This window comes from Rhinoderma darwinii, chromosome 7, assembly GCF_050947455.1.
Source record: "Rhinoderma darwinii isolate aRhiDar2 chromosome 7, aRhiDar2.hap1, whole genome shotgun sequence".
Classification (NCBI taxonomy): Eukaryota; Metazoa; Chordata; class Amphibia; order Anura; family Rhinodermatidae; genus Rhinoderma; species Rhinoderma darwinii.
The window spans coordinates 70373482-70394270 of record NC_134693.1 but is presented as its reverse complement, the minus strand read 5'-3'; the positions used below and the strand labels follow the sequence as shown (position 1 = coordinate 70394270).

The 20789-nt window shown below is 43.4% G+C and overlaps 1 protein-coding gene across 1 annotated transcript; it reads right to left on the bottom strand.

The window, feature by feature from the left end:
• Positions 1-731: 731 nt before the first annotated feature.
• On the bottom strand, positions 732-11404 carry NDUFA6 (NADH:ubiquinone oxidoreductase subunit A6). The gene is made up of 3 exons (XM_075832274.1): positions 11092-11404; positions 9666-9781; positions 732-977 (listed from the first exon to the last, which is right to left on the bottom strand). Exons 1-3 carry the CDS (start codon positions 11219-11221, stop codon positions 846-848), a joined length of 378 nt encoding a protein of 125 aa, XP_075688389.1. The 5' UTR covers positions 11222-11404; the 3' UTR covers positions 732-845.
• Between the last annotated feature and the right edge of the window lie 9385 nt (positions 11405-20789).

The window sequence follows — 20789 nt, the reverse complement described above, 5'->3', positions numbered from 1 at the left end:
CGCGCGCGCACACACACGCGCACGCACACACACTTGTTGTCGTCAGGAGCAGGACAATGGCTGTCTTACACAGCCACAGCCGCAGCTCTGCTCGGACTACATTCATAGGTTACAGTACTAAGCTGTGTGGCCGCACAGCTTAGTATCGATATACATGAATTACCGGTATTGAACCACTTGGGGGTGCACGGCCTCTAAATAGTATCGATATTTTGATGCATCGTGCAACCTTAACTATTAGTAGTACCAATGTTTGTCTAGAGCAGATTTACCTAGGGCACCGATTAGCAATAGGTGTGACTGAATCACCAGATTTCAATAATTTGAATTTTTTTTTAACTATTCATTACACAAAGAACCACCTTTATTTGCGGAGACTGGAAAACTCCTTGCTTTTAGTAACCGTGAAGAGATCGTCAGTGTGATATTTACTTAGGAGGAGCCAGTATGATAGAAACTGTTCTTAGTTCTAGAGAGAGATTACGAGAAGTATTGCTTGCCTGACCATTACAAGAACTGTAGAATGTCAGTAACTCATTAGTTGGTTTTAGGAGACATGAACATCCAGATCAGGGATCCTGGAGGTGATCAAAGCCTTACTTGGAATTTCTGGCTAAAGTCATCACTGAACCAGGAGTACAGTGCATTGGAAGCTAAAGGCACAATTAAATAAAACTATAATATACAAACAAAATGATCATATGGAATGAAAAATACATTGCATCTTTAGATTTAGCATATTTGGATTTTATTGTTTTTTTTTTTCTTTATTATTTAAAAGTTCATTTTTTTGTTAACCATACAGTGCTGCATGAGTAACATTAAACAAAATGTATCGATAATACTCAGCGGTCCTGGCCAGCATAGAAGCTAGAAAGAAAATCAGCAGGTTGTACACTCTCCGTCTCATGGAAATATCGCATTATATGTGTTCGTTGCTTCCATACCTTTATAGTTTCTTCTAAATCCATCTTTCCCTAAAAAAAATTAAAAAAAAAGTATAGAACAATTATTTTATTTTAGGGCTGCCAATTCTGGACTGCATATCTTCGTGAACAACCACAAAAGCACAAATGCAGTAAAAAAAAAAACAAAAAAAAACAAAAACAAAATATATATATATGGCGGCGATCGGCGAGAACTGTGGTTGCTGCCGTTACAGCGAGATGTCAGCTGTATATTACAGCAGACACCCGCTGAAGATGAAGCGAGCACAGCTCCTGTGCCCACTTCATCCTCAGGGCGTAACTGTATGCCCATTTGCGGGAACGACCCGCTAAATAGGAAGTACAGTAACGCCCATTTGCGGGAAGGGGTTAATACACAAAAAAAAAAAAAAACATGTAAAAAGTGAAAACTTAAAAAAAATATTTAAAAACTTAAGCTCGTGACACATTACCTTTAGGCTGGGTTCACACGAGCGTGGCGTTTTGCGTGCGCAAAAACCACTTACCAGCTCCGTGTGGCAGCAGCATATGATGCGCGGCTGCGTGGTTTTCGTGTAGCCGCCATCATTATGACACTCCATTTGGATGTTTGTAAACAGAAAAGCACGTGGTGCTTTTCAGTTTACATTCATCCTTTTGACAGCTGTTGCGCGAATCACGCAGTTCGCACGGAAGTGCTTCCGTGCGGCATGCATGGTTTTCACGCACCCATTGACATCAATGGGTGCGTGATTCGCACAAAACGCCGAAAAGAACGGACATGTCGTGACTTTTCTTCAGCGGACTCACGCCGATTAAAAATCCCGCACATGTCCGCACGGCCCCATAGACTAATATAGGTCCGTGCCACGCGCGTGAAAATCACGCGCGTTGCACGGACGTAATTCCCGTTAGTCTGAATGAAGCCTTAAGGAGGTAAGTGCAAATCTGGATATTGATCATGTGACTGATGTGATATTTAGGATTTTGCTAAAGTATTTGATACTCACAATAGACTTAGGGCGGATTTACACAAACGTGATATGCGTCCGTGTAACGTGCGTGATTTTCACGTGCCTAGCACGGACCTATATTAGTCTATGGGGCCGTGCAGACAGTCCATGATTTTTACGCAGCGGATTTCCGCTGCGTAAAACTCACGACATGTCCTATATTTCTGCGTTTCTCGCGCATCACGCACCCATTGAAATCAATGGGTGCGTGAAAATCACGCGCACCACATGGAAGCACTTCCGTGGGACGCGCGAGATTTGCGCAACAGCAGTAAAAAGTATGAATGAAAACAGAAAAGCACCACGTGCTTTTCGGTTTAAATCATACAGTGTCATAATGATGGCGGCTGCGCGAAAATCACGCAGCCGCGCATCATATGGTGATGACACAAGGAGCTGTTAAGTGTAAATCCGCCCTTATACTGAGGCACTGACTAGACTACAATATATGTCATGGGTAAAGAATTGGTTATGGGACAGAAAAGATAGTTGATAAATGCTGCACACTCAAAAAGAGCTAAAGTCAGCAGAGGGGTACCACAAGGACGTGTTAGGCCCAGCTGTATTTAATATTTTTGAATAATAACCTTGTGGAATCGAAAGTGTCATTTTTTGTTGATACAAAACTTTGCAGGATACTTAAAAGTTGCAGGATAGGCAACCATCAATAGCTGATGGGTCGGGGGTCAATCTCTTGGGACCCCCTGCCGATTAGCTATTTTGAAGGGAGTGCGTGCTCACCGAGCACGGAAGTGCCGATTTACAGGTATTGCAGCCATTTCTCCTATTTATTTATTTCAATTACTTATATAGCACCAACATATTATGCTGTACAGAGGTCCTCTTTTTTTACTGTCCCCATTGGGGCTCACAATCTAAATTCCCTATTGGTATGTTTTTGGGGTGTGGGAGGAAACCGGAGTACCTGGAGGAAACTCACGCAAACACGGGGAGAACATACAAACTCCATGCAGATGTTGTCCTTGGTTGGATTTGAACCCAGGACCCCAGCGCTGCAAGGCAATAGTGCTAACCACTAATCCACCATGCTGCACCGTGCTATTTAAGTGAACAAGTAGAAATGAAAGGGGTGCAGCTGATCGGACCCATCAGCCATTGATGACCTATCCCGTGCAGTAAATATATACATCTAATAAACAGTATTAAAATAATTTCTGAAGTAAGCAATTGGTAACTGCTCATACTTAAGAAAAAAAAAAAGGTATGTGTAAATGGGATGTATTAGGCTGGGTTCACACGACCACATTAACGTCCGTAATGGACGGACGGATTTCGGCCGGAAGTCCCGGACCGAACTCAGTGCAGGGAGCCGGGCTCCTAGCATCATAGTTATGTACGATGCTAGGAGTCCCTGCCTCTCTGCAGGACAACTGTCCCGTACTGTAATCATGTTTTCAGTACGGGACAGTAGTTCCACGGAGAGGCAGGGACTCCTAGCATCGTACATAACTATGATGCTAGGAGCCCGGCTCCCTGCACTGAGTTCGGTCCGGGACTTCCGGCCGAAATACGTCCATCCATTACGGACGTTAATGTGGTCGTGTGAACCCAGCCTTAGATTCGACAATTATCACCTATCCACAGGATAGGTGATAATTGTCTGATTAATGGGAACTCCACCAATACCCCACTGCAGTCCCACACAAAGGCTATAGGAATGACGGAAACTGCAAAGCACAGCAGTCGGCTGCTTCCGTCTGTCCCATAGACTTTGAATGGAGCGGCAGGCGCATGTTCAACCACCGCTTTATTCAAGCGCCTTCTCACTGAGGGGGGGGGGTGAAGTGAGGAGGCTCTGGACCTACGTTCTCGGTGGGGGTGCCAGTTGTGGGACCTTTAACCCCTTAAGGACGCAGCCTAGTTTGGGCCTTAACCTCTTCACGCGCTGCTCCGCAACTGTAGGGCTTGCTTCCTGCATCTGGACGTACAGTTGTGGAGTAGTTCCCGTCGCACACTGTCCTAACGGACAGTGTCCGGAAACCGGGAGGTCAGCTGATTTCGGCAATTAACCCCATAAATGCGGCGACAGATTGCGTACGCCACATTTAAGGGGATTGAAGCACATCGGCAGCCCCCACTAAGTGATTGTGGGGGCAGCCGATGCCTGTTTTGGCAATCGGAGGCCAGACAATGACCTCCGGGTTGCCATGTGCGGAAGCCTCGGAGGAGCAGCCTCCGGCCGGTCCTCCGAGGCTTCCTGTCAGTGTGACTGTCACGTAACAATGACAGTTGGAATGCATTACACTACGTAAGTAGTGCAATGGATTCCAGCAGCGATCAGATCTGCAAGTCTAAGTGTCCCCTAGTGGGACAAGTGAAAAAAGTAAAAAAAAAAAAAGTAATTTTTAAAGTAAGTTTTAAAAATGTGTAAAAATAAAAGTTACGTTATATAAACAAAAACTGCATTTTTTTCCTATAATAAGCCTTTCATCATAGGAAAAAAATGAACACGTTAAAAAAAGTACACATATTTGGTATCACCGCGTTCATAACGACCCAAACTATGACACTGTAGTGGTTTTTTTTCCCGCACGATGAACACCCCAAAAAAAATAAAAAATAAAAAAAACGACACCAGAATCGCTATTTTTTGGTCATCAACCCTCCCAAAATAGAGAATAAAAAGTGATCAAAAAGTCGCATGTACCCGAAAATAGTACCGATAAAAACTACAACCCGCCCCGCAAAAAACAAGCCCTTACACAGCTTTTTTGACTGGAAAATAAAAAAAGTTACAGCTCTCACAATATGGTGACACAGAAAATAAATGATTTTATAAAAAAGTGATTTTATTGCTCAAACGCCACAAAACATTAAAAAAACTATATACATATGGTATCGCCGTAATCGTACCGACCCGCAGAATAAAGTAAAATTTTTATGTGCAGTGCACGGTGAACGCCGCAAAAAATAAACTAAAAAACATTGTCAGAATTGCTTGTTTTTTGTCACCCGGTTTGCAAAAAAATTTAATAAAAAGTGATAAAAAAAAAACAAACAAAATCGCATGTATCCCAAAATGGTACCAATGAAAAGTACAGATTGTCCCGCAACAAATAAGCCCTCACACAGCTCCGGTGGTGAAAAAATAAAAAGTTCTGGCTCTCAGAATATAGCGATGCAAAATGTGCAGTGTTTTCTGAAAGCGGGTAACATCCGACACCATTTATCAGTGCGACACCAGCCACATATCTATGAATTATTATTTATTTACTGCATTTTTATACCCTCTTATTATGCCCTGATGTACTCCCCACAGGTTACATATGCCCCCACATTATAAACTGAAATACCAGCGAAACCCCAAACAGAAAAACTACCAAGAAAAATCTGCGCTCCAAAAGCAAAATGGCGTCCCTCCCTTCTGAGTCCTGCAGCGTGCCCAAACAGCAATTTGCGCCCACATATATGGCATCGCCATACTCGGGAGAACCCGCTTAACGCTTTATGAGGTATTTGTCTTCAGTGGCACAAACTGGGCACAGCATATTATGCGCTAAAATGGCATACCAGTGGAAAATTGCAATATTCACACCATCCGCTGTGCATCAACCCCTTTGCGACTATGACTTAATAGCACGTCCTGGTGCGGGGGTGATGTATGGAGCGGGCTCACATGCTGAGCCCACTCCATACGCTGCGGGTGTCGGCTGTGTATTACAGCTGACACCCGGGACTAACGGACAGGAACAGCGATTGTGCGGTTACAGAAGCCCGTAAAAATAACAATATACTGCAATACATTAGTATTGCAGTGTATTGTACCAGCGATCCAATGATTGCTGGATCAAATCCCCTAAGGGGACTAATAAAATGTGTAGAAGAATTAAAGTTATTAGTAGTGAGAGAGAAAAAAGTTTAAAGTTAAAAAAAAACCCTTTCCCATTTTTCTTCTAAAGTAATGTAAAAAAAAATAAACAAAATTGGTATCGCTTCGTCCGTAAAAGGCCGAACTATTACAATATACCATTATTTAACTCGTGAGCCATTGGGCTTTAGGTTAGTGCTAAAATTTGGTCGATATATTCAGTGCTTATTTGTGAAAAATAGCAACATTTTGAGAAAATTTGAAAATAGCATTTTTCTGAATAAAAATGCATCTGCTTGTAAAACAGAGGGTTATACCACCCAAAATAGTTACTAGTTCACATTTCCCATATGTCTACTATATGTTGGCATCATTTTTTGAACATTCTTTTTTTTTCTAGGACGTTACAAGGATTAGAACTCAAGCATAAGCAGTCATTTCTCATATTTTGAATACAATTTTAAAAGACCCTTTTTTTTTTTTAGGTACCAGTTCCGAAGTGGCTTTGAGGTGCCCATATATTAGAAACTCCCATAAAGACCCCATTTTAGAAACTAGACCCCTGAAAGTATTCAACACAGCATTTAGAAAGTTTATTAACCCTTTAGGTGTTTCATAGGAATTGAAAGCAAGTATAGGTGAAATTTACAAAATTTCATATTTTTTTTAGGAAATCCTTTTTTTTCTGTAAAACAGAAGCTTTTACCACAGAAACGCAACTCAATGCTTATTGCCCAGATTCTTCAGTTTTGAGAAACATCCCACGTGTGGCCCTAGTGTGCTAATGGACTGAAGAATAGGCCTTCGAAGCAAAGGAGCACCTAGAGAAGTTTGAGGCCTCCTTTTGAGGCACCATATCCGGTTTGAAGAGGTCTTGTGATGCCAAACAGTGGAAAACCCCCAAAAGTGACCCTATTTGGCAAGCTACACCCCTCAAGGAACTTATCGAGGGGTAAAGTGAGCATTTAGATCCCAAAGGTTTTTTGCTGCATTTTGTGGATTTAGGCTGTGCAATTGAAAATCTAATTTTCCGATAAAAGGTACAAATTTTTAATTTTGACAAGGAATAAAGGAGAAAAAGCACTCCAACATTTGTAAAGCAATTTCTCCCGATTACGACGATACCGCATATGTGGTCATAAACTGCTGGTTAGACAAATGGCAGGGCTGAGAAAGGCAGGAGCGCTATTTGGCATGTAGATTTTGCTGGATTGGTTTCTGGGCGCCATGTCGAATTTGCAGAGCTTCTGAGGTACCAGTACAGAGGAAAGCCATTAAAAATTACCCCATTTTGGAAATTAAACCCCTTGAGGCATGGTGACTAAAAAAAAAAAACAGCAATTCTATTGTTTTTTTATAAAAAAAATTTACAGCGTTCACCGTGCGCTATAAATGACACATTCACTTTATTCTGCGGGGCGATACGATTACAGCGATACCGGATGTTTATAGTTTTTTTTATGTCTTGCGGCGTTTGTACAATAAGATACTTTTTATAAAAAATGTATTTACTTTTTGTGTTGCCATAATTTTTTATATTTTTTTTCCATCAAGAAAGCCGTGTGAGGACTTGTTTTTTGCGCAACAAACTGTAGTTTAGATCAGGCCAATTTTTAGGTACTTGCGACTTTTTGATCTCTTATTATTCCATTTTTTTGGGAGGTAAAGTGACCAAAACATTGTGATTCTGGTATGGTTTATTATTATTTTCTTTTATGGCGTTCACTGCGCCGGATAGATAACAAAATACTTTTGTAGTTCAGGCCGTTACGGACGCGGTGATACCTATTATGTAAAGTTTATTTATTTTTATTAATAATAAAAGGACTGATTAGGGAAAAAGGGAGATTTTTTATTTTTATTACTTTTAAACCTTTTCTTTTTTTATACAACTTTTTTTTATTTTTTCACTTGGTCTTACTAGGGGACTTGAAGGCAGGAGGTCGTGATCCTAATTCTAATACACTGCACTACATGCATAGTGCAGTGTATTAGAGCTGTCAGCTACTCGCTGACAGCAAGCATAGTGGGTCCTGACTTTGTCAAGACCCACTAGGCTTCTGTAGATGGCATAGCCGGACGCCATTATTAGGCAGCCGGAGGCCATTATTAGACCTCCGGTTGCCATAGCAACCATCGTTGCCCGCTATCATGTAGCGGGCCGTCGATGGTGGTTTAACCCCTAAGAAGCCACAATCGCTATTGAACGCGGCTTCTAAGGGGTTAAACAGCGGAGACACCGTGACCAGTTGTCACAGCTCCTGTATGTGTCGGGAGTACGGCCGAAATGGCCATTCCTCCCGTGACGTACTATTCCATTACAGACCGTGAACGATGCACTCAGCATGACGGAATAGTACATCGTGGAGCGCGAAGGAGTTAATGACCCAATTATCACCTATCCTGTGGAATAGGTGATAATCATTGATTCTGGTATAACCCCCTTTAAGGCCTCATTTACACGAACGTAATATACGCGCGTGCGACGCGCGTGCTTTGCACGCATGTCGTACGCACCTATATTAGTCAATGGGGCAGTTTAGACGATGCGTGAATTGCGCTCAGCGCGTGTGCGCAGAAAAAAACTCACGACATGTTCTATAATCGTGCGTTTTTCGCGCACTCACGCACCCATTGAAGTCAATGGGTGCGTGAAAACCACGCATGCCGCACGGAAGCACTTCCGTGCGAACTGCGTGATTCGCGCAAGAGCTGTCAAACTCCTGAATGTAAACAGAAAAGCACCACGTGCTTTTCTGTTTACAAACATCCAAACGGAGTGTCAAATTCGAGATGAGCGCACCGAACTTCACCGGGTTCGGCCAAACTCGTTTTGACCGAAACCGGTAAAAAATGTTCGGGTACGCGACGTCAGGAGACAGTCACTGTCCACGGTGCTGAAAGCGTTAAACTGGTTCAGCACCATGGACAGTGACTTCCGCTCCGAAAATCCATGAACCTGTAAAAAAAAAAAAGACGTTCTGACTTACCGATAACTCCGGTCCGACCTCCCGGGATGACAGTTAAGTCTAAGTGACAGCTGCAGCCAATCACAGGCCAAGCACAGGCTGCAGCCAATCACAGGCTGCAGCGGTCTCATGGACTGCGGCGTCATCCTGGGAGGTGGAGCCGGATGACAAGAGAGGGACGCGTCACCAAGGCAACGGCCGGGAGCCCGGACTGGGGGAAGCAGGAAGTTCTTGGTAAGTATGAAAGTCTTTTTTTATTCACAGGTTGGTGTATATTGTGATCGGCATTCACTGTCGAGGGTGCTGAAAGAGTTACTGCCGATCAGTTAACTCTTTCAGCACCTTGGACAGTAACGGACGTCGACTAGCCTCATCTCTATGATGGCGGCTGCGCGAAAATCACGCAGCCGCGCATCATACACGGATGACACACGGAGCTGCCAAGTGCCTTTTGCGCGCGCAAAACACAGCGTTTTTTGCGCGCGCAAAACGCACACGCTCGTGTAAATGAGGCCTAAAGCACAATAGTTAGAACTGAAGAGTTAGGCCCTGTTCACACAGAGTTTTTTTGCAGGAGGAAAATTCTGCCTCAAAATTCCGTTTGGGATTTTGAGGCAGATTTTGACCTTCCTGCACGGCGTTTGCCGCAATTTTCGCCACTTTTTCGCTTGCGCACATTGAGTGCTACGGGCAAAAAAACAGCGAAATACGTCAATGGGAGGCCAGAGGCGTAACTGCGTGAAGATATGGCATGTCCCTTTCCCTCGCGAGGCGGTTTTACCGCTCGCGGGAGAAAACCGCCCCCGCCTCCCATTGAAAATCAATGGGTGGCATTATTGGCCGGTTTTTGAGGAGCTGTTCCCGTGCCAAAAAGCTCGTCAAAATACTCCGTGTGAACAGGGCCTTAGAGGCAAAACATTTTTGTTACCTTGATTACAAGAAGATCAATGACCCTGGGATCTGTGACATCTGTATTTTTCTTAAACATCTTTTTCACCATTTCCCTTCCTTGCTTAACAGTAATATCCAGCTGAAACACATGCACTGCAAAGCAAAAAAACAAAAGATACCAAGTGAGACATTACCAGTATATTAGACAGAAGCTTAAATTCATGAAATATAAAGTATGAACAAATAATAATATAATTTTTCACATTAACATAACCAGACAATAAAAAGAACGCCAATCATAAAATTAAACCGAAGTTCAAAGGCCATTTGGTCTTGATAGTGCTATGGTGTACAAACATGAAAATATTGGGGCACATTACTGGTGCTGTGCCAGTTGCACCTCTTTTTGGCACATTTATTAACCCCTCTATACGTTCTAAATGGCAATGCTATGTGCAGTGTCACGTATATAGACGTTGGCAGCCTGAAACAGGGTATAATATGTGCAGTCGGATGGCAATGGCGGTAAAAAAAAAAAGAAAAAAGTCAGACGGCCGCAAAATGGACGAAAATTTTGAGATGAAATGAAACAAAAACGGGCAAGAAAAACTGACAGTTGATCCATTTAAAACAGACTTTTCTTTGGTGGTGTGAACATGGCCTTGTAGCCCTCTCCACTCTCCCCTCACAGTGATCTAGGCTGACAGGGAGAGGACGACTAAGTGTTACAGGGCTGCAGCAGTAACATATATATCTGGTATTGCCATAATCGGATCGACTGTAAGAATAAAGTAAATTTTACCGCACGGTGAATGACGTAAAGACGAAACCCAAAAGAAAATGGAGAAATCCGCTTCTTCCAACCCCACATAGAATTTTTTTCAGCTTCCCAGTACATTATATGGTACTTTATATAGTGGCAAAAGAAATTACAACACTTTCTGCAAAAAAATAACGCCTCCACGCCAATCCTAAAAGTTATAGCTCATAGAAGGCGGGGAGTGTAAAATGAAAAATAAATAAATGGCTTGGACTGTAAGGGGTTAAATGCTGTATGTTATGGGGGGGGGGGGTCCTATGTAAACCCCAAAACCTTTGCACTGCGCATACCACTTGTTCCTTCCATCTCAGGAGCTGTCATGTGTACCTCTTACATCATATTTCTGATTATATATTCGTTGTATACATTATTACCAGATGTCTACCGAAAGGAAGGCAACAAAAAAGTTCTCTGTACCCTAAAATACACAAGTGTCCAGCCTGACAGGATGTTTGAGCGGTAACATTTGGTTTCCATGCGTCTAAACATCAGAGCACGCTGACAATAGCTGTAAGCGTGACGTAACAACACCTCAGTTTTCTCCGTTCCACCTTGAGAAAATGGACAGATTGACCCAAGTGTCGTCGTCCCCAGCAAATTTGAAGGTCAGGGAAGTAATAAAACGTGAGCTCCGGCGCCTCACCTGTATTGGGCACCTCCCGGTACCAAGCTCTATACAACTCTCGCACTCTGCGCTTCGCATCGCTCAAATCTCGGCTGAGAATCGGTTGAACACAACCAATTACACGAGTAGCACTTTTTGCCGTAGCCATTTTCCAGAGTCGTGCGTAGGACGAGTTGGTACGTCAATGACGTAGAAGTCATGTGTTCTGTAAGTCACGTGACTGTACTCTTCTTCCTGTACAGTAGTGGATAACCGGAAAAAGCGCTTTGTTGGAATTTTGGCTTATTTTACGACTGGTATGAACACTGGTGTAAAGAGTGTTATAAGAAAGACTGGTGGTGCAATGTATAGGTGGTGTAGTGCCGAGGAGAGGGCTGGTGATGTGTAAGATCTCCTCGTTGCCTCGAGAATGGTCCTGATAGTCCCTTTCTGAGGTAACTAGACTGGAGTTGATGGCGGTAGTTTCTACGAGGTAAAACCCCAATCTAATTACCTCAATACTGAACTGTCTAGATTGGAGTTGCTGGTAATAGATTATTATTTTATTTTTTTAGCAACTCCAATCTAGACTATTCACCAGTGGAACGACTAGAATGTACAAAAATAATCGATATGAAGTAAGGACCTGTTCACATCACATTTTCCTTCCGTTTGGTTTTTCCATTCAGCTGTTCAGTCGGATGAACAGAAAGACAAATGAAAAGTATTGTTTACGTTTGCAAATCCATTGATTTCATTCCATTTTGCGTCCGTTCTGGTAGGTTTCCATTTTTTTTATGGAAACAATAGCGCAGCACATTATTGTTTTTCCATTTAAAAAAAAACACGGAAACCTAGCGGAACTTACGCAACTGAAACCAGCGCAACGAGAAAAAATTCCATTGAAATCAATGGATTTGCAAACGTAGACGATACTTTCCGTTTGTCTTTCTGTTCATCTGACGGAACAGATGAACGGCGGCAAGACCAAACGGATGGAAAACGTGATGTGAACAGGCCCTAAAAGACATTTGTCACTTAGGGCCTGTTCACATCACCGTTCATTTCCGTTCCGGGTTTCCGTCGGAGGGTTCCGTCGGGTGAACCCCGCAACGGAAAGTGAAACTGACAGCACAGCTTCCGTTTTAGTCACCATTGATCTCAATGGTGACGGAAACATCGCTAATGCTTTCCGTTCGTCACCATTCCGGCTGGTTTCCGGTTTTCCGACGGAATCAATAGCGGAGTCGACGGAAGCTGTGCTGTCAGTTTCACTTTCCGTTGCGGGGTTCACCCGACGGAACCCCGGAACGGAAATGAACGGTGATGTGAACAGGCCCTAATACACTGGGAGATTATTTATACCATCACGCTGTACACTGCCAGTCTCTTCCCCAGTGCAGTATGTGTCTGATTCATCACCCATGCACACCTTGTTGAGGAGTCTGGTGTAGGCAAAAAAATGTTATCACAACTCTTTTGTTAGGCTCTGTACACATCTGCGTTGGGGTCCCGTTCTGATGTTCCGTCAGAGGTTTCCGTCAGAACGGGACATAGACGGAAACGAGAGATTTCCATCACCATTGATTTCAATGGTGACGGATCCGGTGCCCGTGGTTTCCGTTTGTCTCTGTTGTGCACCGAACCCGTTGTTTTTACGCTATTTCTCTGGTTTCCGTCTGTGTCTGTTCAGGGTCCCGTTCTGACGGAAAGCTCAGATGGAACGTCAGAACGGGACCCCACCGCAGATGTGAACAGAGCCACATCTGACTCCACACAACTCTGAAGACTGGCACACTTATTTCTGATGCTCTTATATGCAGTGAAAAAAGTAGCGCAGGAACTTCATAAATATGGCATTTACATTGATAAATCTTTCCACTATAATTTATCCATTGCACAACATTTTGAGAAATTTGAAAGCAATTTTCGAGAGGTTCATTGATCTCGTGTTACACGCTTCCTTCTTAGGGTATGTTCACACGCACTAATTACGGACGTAATTCGGGCGTTTTTGCCCACGAATTACGTCCGATAAAAGCGCCTCGATAGCGTTGACAAACATCTGCCCATTGAAAGCAATGGGCTGACGTTTGTCTGTTCACACGAGGCGTATATTTACGCGCCGCTGTCAAATGACGGCGCGTAAATAGACGCCCGCGTCAAAGAAGTGACCTGTCACTTCTTTGGGCGTAATTGGAGCCGTTATTCATTGACTCCAATGATTAGCAGCGCCAATTACGTCCGTAACTGACGCGGCGTTCAAGCGCCTGCAGATGCCGTTACGGCTGAAATTACGGGGATGTTTCCTCCTGAAAACATCCCCGTAATTTCAGCCGTTACGAACGCTGTCGTGTGAACATACCCTTACTGACCTTTCAATAGAGCAGCAACTACCTTGGTACAGAATGAACTGTATAGGAGCTGTGTAAACAAAACGTTAGGATATTTTTAACTCTTTCACTGCCAAGGACGTATATAATACGACATGGCTTTAACACCTAAACGCCCTATGACGTACTATAACGTCACGGGCATTGGCCTCTTAATGCGAACAGCCATACTATTATAGCATCGCTTTAACAGGCTCCTGTGTCTACAGCTTAACGCTGTTCACTGCTGCAGGACCAGGGCTAGCCTCCGATCCGGCCGATTAACCCCTTAGATGCAGCGCTCAAAAGCTGCATCTATGGAGTTACTAGACACAATCGCGGGGTTACCGATGGCTGCTTTGGCAAACGGAGGCCTAACAATGGCCTGTCCGCCAAGTACAGAAGCTTAAAAGGCTTCCAGTCACAAAAAGATGGCACAGGCTCAGAAGCTGAGCCTTTCCCATCAGCCGTGGGTGTCAGCTGACACCCTGCTGTTTCGGCAGGAAATGGAGCTAGCTCCAATCACTGCCTTTAACCCCTTAGATGCTGCAATCAAGCTTAGTGGTTTGTAAACCATTGGCATCACAGGGGTGCCGATGGTTGCCATGGGAACCAGAGGCCTAACAATGGCCTGGTCTGCCGTCTACGGAAGTCCAGTGTATGACTGACAGCTCTAAGGCATTGCACTACATGTGTAGTGCAATGTATTAGAATAAAGATCAGATATGAACACGGTAACCCACGGTAAACAAAAAAAACATTGTCCGAATGGCTGGTTTTTGGTCACCTTGCTTGCAAAAAAATGTAATAAAAAGCGATAAAAAAAATTGCGTGTAGCCAAAAATTGTACCAATGAAAACGACAGATTGCCCCGCAACAAATAAGCCCTCACACTGCTCCGCTGGAGAAAAAATAAAAAAGTTCTGGCTCTCAGAATATGGTGATGCAAAATGTGCAGAGTGTGTTCCAAAAGCAGATAAGATCGGGCACCATTAATCAGTGTGGCACTGGGCACACCTCTGTGGATTATTATTTACCGCATTACTATGCCCCTTATATACTCTGCCCAGCTTACATATGCCCCCACATTATAAACTGAAATACCAGTAAAACTCCAAACAAAACTACTACCAAGCTAAATCTGCGCTCCAAAAGCCAAATGGCGCTCCCTCCCTTCTGAGCCCTACAGTGTGCCCAAGCAGCAGTTTACTGCCACATATATGGCATCGCCATATATGAACCCGCTTAGCAGTTTATGAGATATTTATCTTCAGTGGCACAAACTGGGCACAACATATTGTGCACTAAAATGGCATATAACTGGAAAATTTAAATTTTCACTTTGGAACATCCACTTCACATGAATTTTGATTGAAAAAACCACCTGTGGGGGCAAAATGCTCACTACTCTGCTTAAAATGTCTTAAGGGGTGTAATTTCCAAAATAGGAGTCACTACTTGGGGTTTGTTTTACTATTTGACTTCGGCCCTGCAGTTGTGGGCCAATGCTGTGAAAATCACCAAAACAGGCCTCAAATGTGCATGGTGGTCTTTCACTTCTGAGCCCTGTCATATGTCCAGGCAAATGATAAATGCCTTGAAGTGTGTAGTTTCAAAAAATGGGGTCACTTCTTGGGGGCTTCCACTGCACTCTGGTATCTTAGGGTTTTGCAAATGCGACAGGGCGCCCAAAACCCAATCCAGCAAAATCAGCGTGCCAAATGCTGTGTGTCCAAACAGCAGTTTATGACCACATATGGGGTATTGCCTTACAAGAGAGGAATAGCTTTACAAATGTTGGGGTGCTCTTTATCCTTTGTGAAAATTAATGTTGACATTAATTTTCACGGCCTAATTCCAATAAGTTATGCAAAAGACCTGTGGGGTCTAAATGCTCACTATACCCATAGACATTCCTTAAGGGGTGTAGTTTCCCAAATGGGGTCACTTTTGGGGGTTTTCCACTGATTTGGTCCGGCAGGGGCTTTGCAATTGTTACATGGCGCCGCAAACCATTCCAGCAAAATTTGAGCTCCAAAAGCCAAATGGCACTCCTTCGCTTTTGAGCCCTTGCGTGTATCCAAACGGCAGTTTATGACCACATATGGGGTATTGTTGTAATCGGGAGAAATAGCTTTTCAAGTGTTGGGGTGCTTTTTCTCCTTTATTCGTTGTAAAAGCCAAATGGCACTCCTTCACTTCTAAGCCCTGCAGTTAGTCCAAACAGCAGTTTATTACCACACATTGGGTATTGCCATGCTCAAAATAGTTTGATTTTCAAATGTTGGGATGCTTTTTCTCCTTTATTCCTTCTAAAAATTGAAAATGTCCATGATTTCAAGGAAAACAGGTGTCCTGTGCCCTATACACCTGTCCTGTGCCAAACACCAGCTATCTGCGCCACAGAACAGTACCCTTGGTGCCCCATCATAAGACTGGCAGCCTCCTGTGCCTCATCCAGCTTCCTGCGCCTCATGCAGCCACCTGTGCCTCACGTCTCACTGCCCAGGGTAAAAAAAAAACAATCAACCCCGTTATTGCCTCTTCACCACCACCCTGTGCTGCATATCAGCGTCTTGTGCCTGATTGGCACCTATAACAGCCTACGGTATCTCATCCAGCCTCCTGTGCCTCATCCAGCCTCCTGTGCCTCATCCAGACCCATGTGCCTCATTCAGCATCCTGTGCGCCAAGACACCTGTCACTACCCAGCATATATATATATATATATATATATATATATAGACTTATCGCCGCCCTCCTGTGCCGCACACCAGCGTCCTGTTCCTGATTGGCACCTATGTCAGCCTACTGTTCCCTATTTGCATTCTGTGCCTCATCCCCTATCTCACCTATAAAAAAATTAATTAACCACTTCATTGCCTCATCGCTACCCCTTTGTGCCTGATTGGCACTAATGTGCACCTTATATCAGCCTCATCAGCACCCTGTACTTCATCTCCTCTCACCAGGGACACCTATTACCAGGGAGTATTTGTGGCTAGAGGGATAGTGATAAAATAATTACATTGGGTTTGGGGAATAAGTTTAAGTGTTCTATGGCTAAAACCCCCAAAAAAATTACATTAGTTTTGACACCTGTGGGACAGGGAGCTTTTACATTAAATTTGACAAATTTGTTTTGGTATTCTATTAAAAAATAAAAAAAACGTTTACATCAGCTTTATACAAGAAAAAAAAAATTACTAAGTTGCTGTTTACTGCCGAAGAGGCATATGCCTTGCTCATGGAGGAATCTGATTCCGGCACCACGGATTGAGGTGACATCTTTCTCAAGTGACTCATCTGATGAACTGCCACGTAGGCGTCTAAAGGTCCTCTAACACCGGCCTATTTTGGAGTTCGTTTGCTCCAGTCACAAACAGCTATGTATGGGGATGAGCGCTCGTTACTCCGATCACTTGTCCCCATACATTATTATCATGTCGGCAACGTGTCTCCCTGCTTACAGGGAGATGTGCTGCCAACAACGATAATATTTTAGTTTTTTAAAACGATACGTTCATCTGCTGATCGCTGCCCTGTTTACACGTATGAACGATTGTTTGCCCGATAATTGACCCGTGTAGAAGGGCCTTAAGGGTAGGTGTCCATAGTACTAAATTGCAGCCCAGTACAATAGATCGCCGCAGATAATTTTGTGCCCTAAGTGGCTGAACTTACTGCGACTAAGGCATCAATCATTAGTGCAGCGCTTGTCACATCACCTCATGCTGACCGCGCGCGCGCACTTGTCAGGCGCAGGGCAACGGCTGTATTACACAGCCGCAGCCCCGCATTAACGGTGGAGATCAGGTAAACCTCTCATCTCCGCCGCTATTCCCCGTGAATGCTACGATCAAAGCTGACCGCAGCATTCAAGGAGAAAATGATAAGGGGGATGCCCTTTGGATCGCGTCACAGGAAATCCCTGTGACGCGATGGAGGGACATACCATATATGGGCAGACAGCCCAGGGTCCATGGAAGGACCCCAGGGCTGTCTGCCCATATTTTCCGTTGTTAGGGCATACTTAGTACACAGGCAGTTGTTAGGATATACCTATCAGTACACAGGCTAATATACTGGCATATAGATTTATGCCAGTACATTAATGTTTAAAAATAAAACAGGAAAATAAATATTGTTAAATAAAAAAAATGTTAAAAAATTTTTTTTTTTTTTTACAATAAACATTAAAATAAGGGCGGATTTACACGAGAGCGTGCGTTTTTGCGCACGCAAAAAAATGCGGCGTTTTGCGTGCGCAAAAGGCATTTAACAGCTCCGTGATTTTCGCGCAGCCGCCATCATTATGACACTCTGTTTGGATGTTTGTAAACAGAAAAGCACGTGGTGGACTGCTGTTGCGCGATTTACGCGCGTCCCGCGGAAGTGCTTCCGTGTGGTGCGCGTGATTTTCACCCACCCGTTGACTTCAATGGGTGTGTGATGTGCGAAAAACGCAGAAATATAGGACCTGTCGTGAATTTACGCAGCGGACTCACGCTGCGCAAAAATCACTGACAGTCTGAACTGCCCCATAGACTAGCATAGGTCCGTGCGACGCGCGTGAAAAAGACGCACGTTGCACGGACGTATTACACGTTCGTGTAAATCCACCCTAAAAGTCTCAATACATGAAATGAACACATATTCGCTATCATCGTGACCGTAATAACAAATTTATAGCGTCCTTTCTGATATTTACGCTGTTAAAATAAAAACTGCTTTCTTTCACTTATTAATGTGAGGCACATGGTATTATGAATGTTGAACCTACATGTACCTCACATCAATAATAATTAACCCCATCATGTACCTCACACTTTAACCCAATGTTGTCTATTATGACTGAAGAACATGATGGGGTTAATTACTATTAATGTGAAGGCACATGGAGGTTCAAAATTCATCACACCACACGCCTCACATCAGAAAATGGAATAACTTTTTTTTTGTCAAAGTATCACAATGCTATCGAGTATCGCAATACAACCCGAAGAGTCCGGTATCGAAGTCCAAATGATGGTATCGTGACAACCCTAGCTCAGGACCCATTTTAAAAAGCATACTACAATTCCTTCACTATAGCAATAATGATGTGTACCCACACCCAAACGACTCCCAATTATGATAGACTCTATAAAATTAGGCTAGTCGTTGACCATCATAAATCAACATTTAGTCAGGTCTATAACCCAAAAAAATGTCTAGCAGTGCACGAATCCCTAATCCACTTTAACCTCTTCACGCGCTGCTCCGCAATAGTACAACTTGCACAGGGCTTGCTTCCCGCATCCAGACGTACTATTGCGGAGTAGTTCCCGGCGCACACTGTCCTAACGGACAGTGTCCGGAAACCGGGAGGTCCGCTGTCCCCGACAGCTGACACTCCAGCCTTGCCGGTCAGCGGACCATCGCCGCTGATTTCGGCAATTAACCCCATAAATGCGGCGACGGATTGCCGTCGCCGCATTTAAGTGGTTTGAAGCACATCGGCAGCCCCCACGAAGTGATCGTGGGGGCTACCGATGCTTGTCGTGGCAATCGGAGGTCAGACAATGACCTCCAGGTTGCCATGTACGGAAGCCTCGGAGGAGCAGCCTCCTGCCGGTCCTCCGAGGCTTCCTGTCAGTGTGACTGTCACGTCCCAATGAGAGTTAGAGTACATTACACTATGTGTGTAGCGTAATGTACTCTAGCAGCGATCAAAGCTGCAAGTCTAAGTGTCCCATAGTGGGACAAGTGAAAAAAGTAAAAAAAAGATAATAAAAATGTTTTTAAAAAAAGTGTAAAAATAAAAGTTATAAGTTATATAAACAAACACTGCATTTTTTTCCTATAATAAGTCTTTCATTATAGGAAAAAAATGAACACGTTAAAAACAGTACACATATCTGGTATCACCGCGTTCATAACGACCCCAACTATAAAACTATAATGTTATTTTTCCCGCACGATGAACACCCCAAAAAAAAATCAATAAAAAACTACACCAGAAGCGCTATTTTTTGGTCACCACCCCTCCCAAAATAGAGAATAAAAAGTGATCAAAAAGTCGCATGTACCCGAAAATAATACCGATAAAAACTACAACCCGTCCCGCAAAAAACAAGCTCTTACACAGCTTTTTTTATTGAAAAATAAAAAAGTTACGGCTCTCAGAATATGGTGACACAGAAAATAAATTATTTTATAAAAAAGTGATTTTATTGCGCAAACGCTGCAAAACATAAAAAAAACCTATATACATATGGTATCGCCGTAATCGTACCGACCCGCAGAATAAAATATAATGGTCATTTATAGTGCACGGTGAACGCCGCAAAAAATAAACTAAAAAACATTGTCAGAATTGCTTGTTTTTGGTCACCCGGCTTGCAAAAAAAGTAATAAAAAGTGATCAAAAAAATCGCATGTATCCAAAATGGTACCAATGCAAACTACAGATTGTCCCGCAACAAATAAGCTCTCACACAGCTCCAGTGGTGAAAAAATAAAGAAGTTCTGGCTCCCAGGAATATGGCGATGCAAAATGTGCAGTGTTTTCTAAAAGCGGGTAACATCCGACACCATTTATCAGTGCGACACCGGCCACACATCTATGAATTATTATTTATTTACCGCATTTTTATGCCCTCTTATTACAGAAAAACTACCAAGCAAAATCTGCGCACCAAAAGCAAAATGGCGCCCCTCCCTTCTGAGCCCTGCAGCGTGCCCAAGCAACAGTTTGTGCGCACATATATGGCATCACCATACCCGGGAGAACCCGCTTAACGCTTTATGAGGTATTTGTCTTCAGGGGCACAAACTGGGCACGACATATTATGCACTAAAATGGCATATCAGTGGAAAATTTCAATATTCACAACATCCACTGTGCATTAACACCTTTGAGCACTATGACTTAATAGCACGTCATGGTGCGGGGGTGATGTATGGAACGGGCTCACGTGCTGAGCCCGCTCCATACGCTGCGGGTGTCGGCTGTGTATTACAGCTGACACCCGGGACTAACGGACAGGAACAGCGATCGCTCTGTTACAGGAGTCTGTAAAAATAACAATATACTGCAATACATTAGTATCACAGCATATTGTACCCGCGATCCAATGATCGCTGGTACAAGTCCCCCAAGGGGACTAATAAAATGTGTAGAAGAGTTAAAGTTATTAGTAGTGAGAAAGAAAAAAGTTTAAAGTTAAAAAAAAACAACCTTTTCCCATTTTTCTTCAAAAGTAATGTAAAAAAATAAACAGAATTGATATCGCTACGTCCGTAAAAGGCCGAACTATTACAATATACCATTATTTAACTCGCACGGTGAACACCGTAAAAAAAACTTAAATAATTTAAACT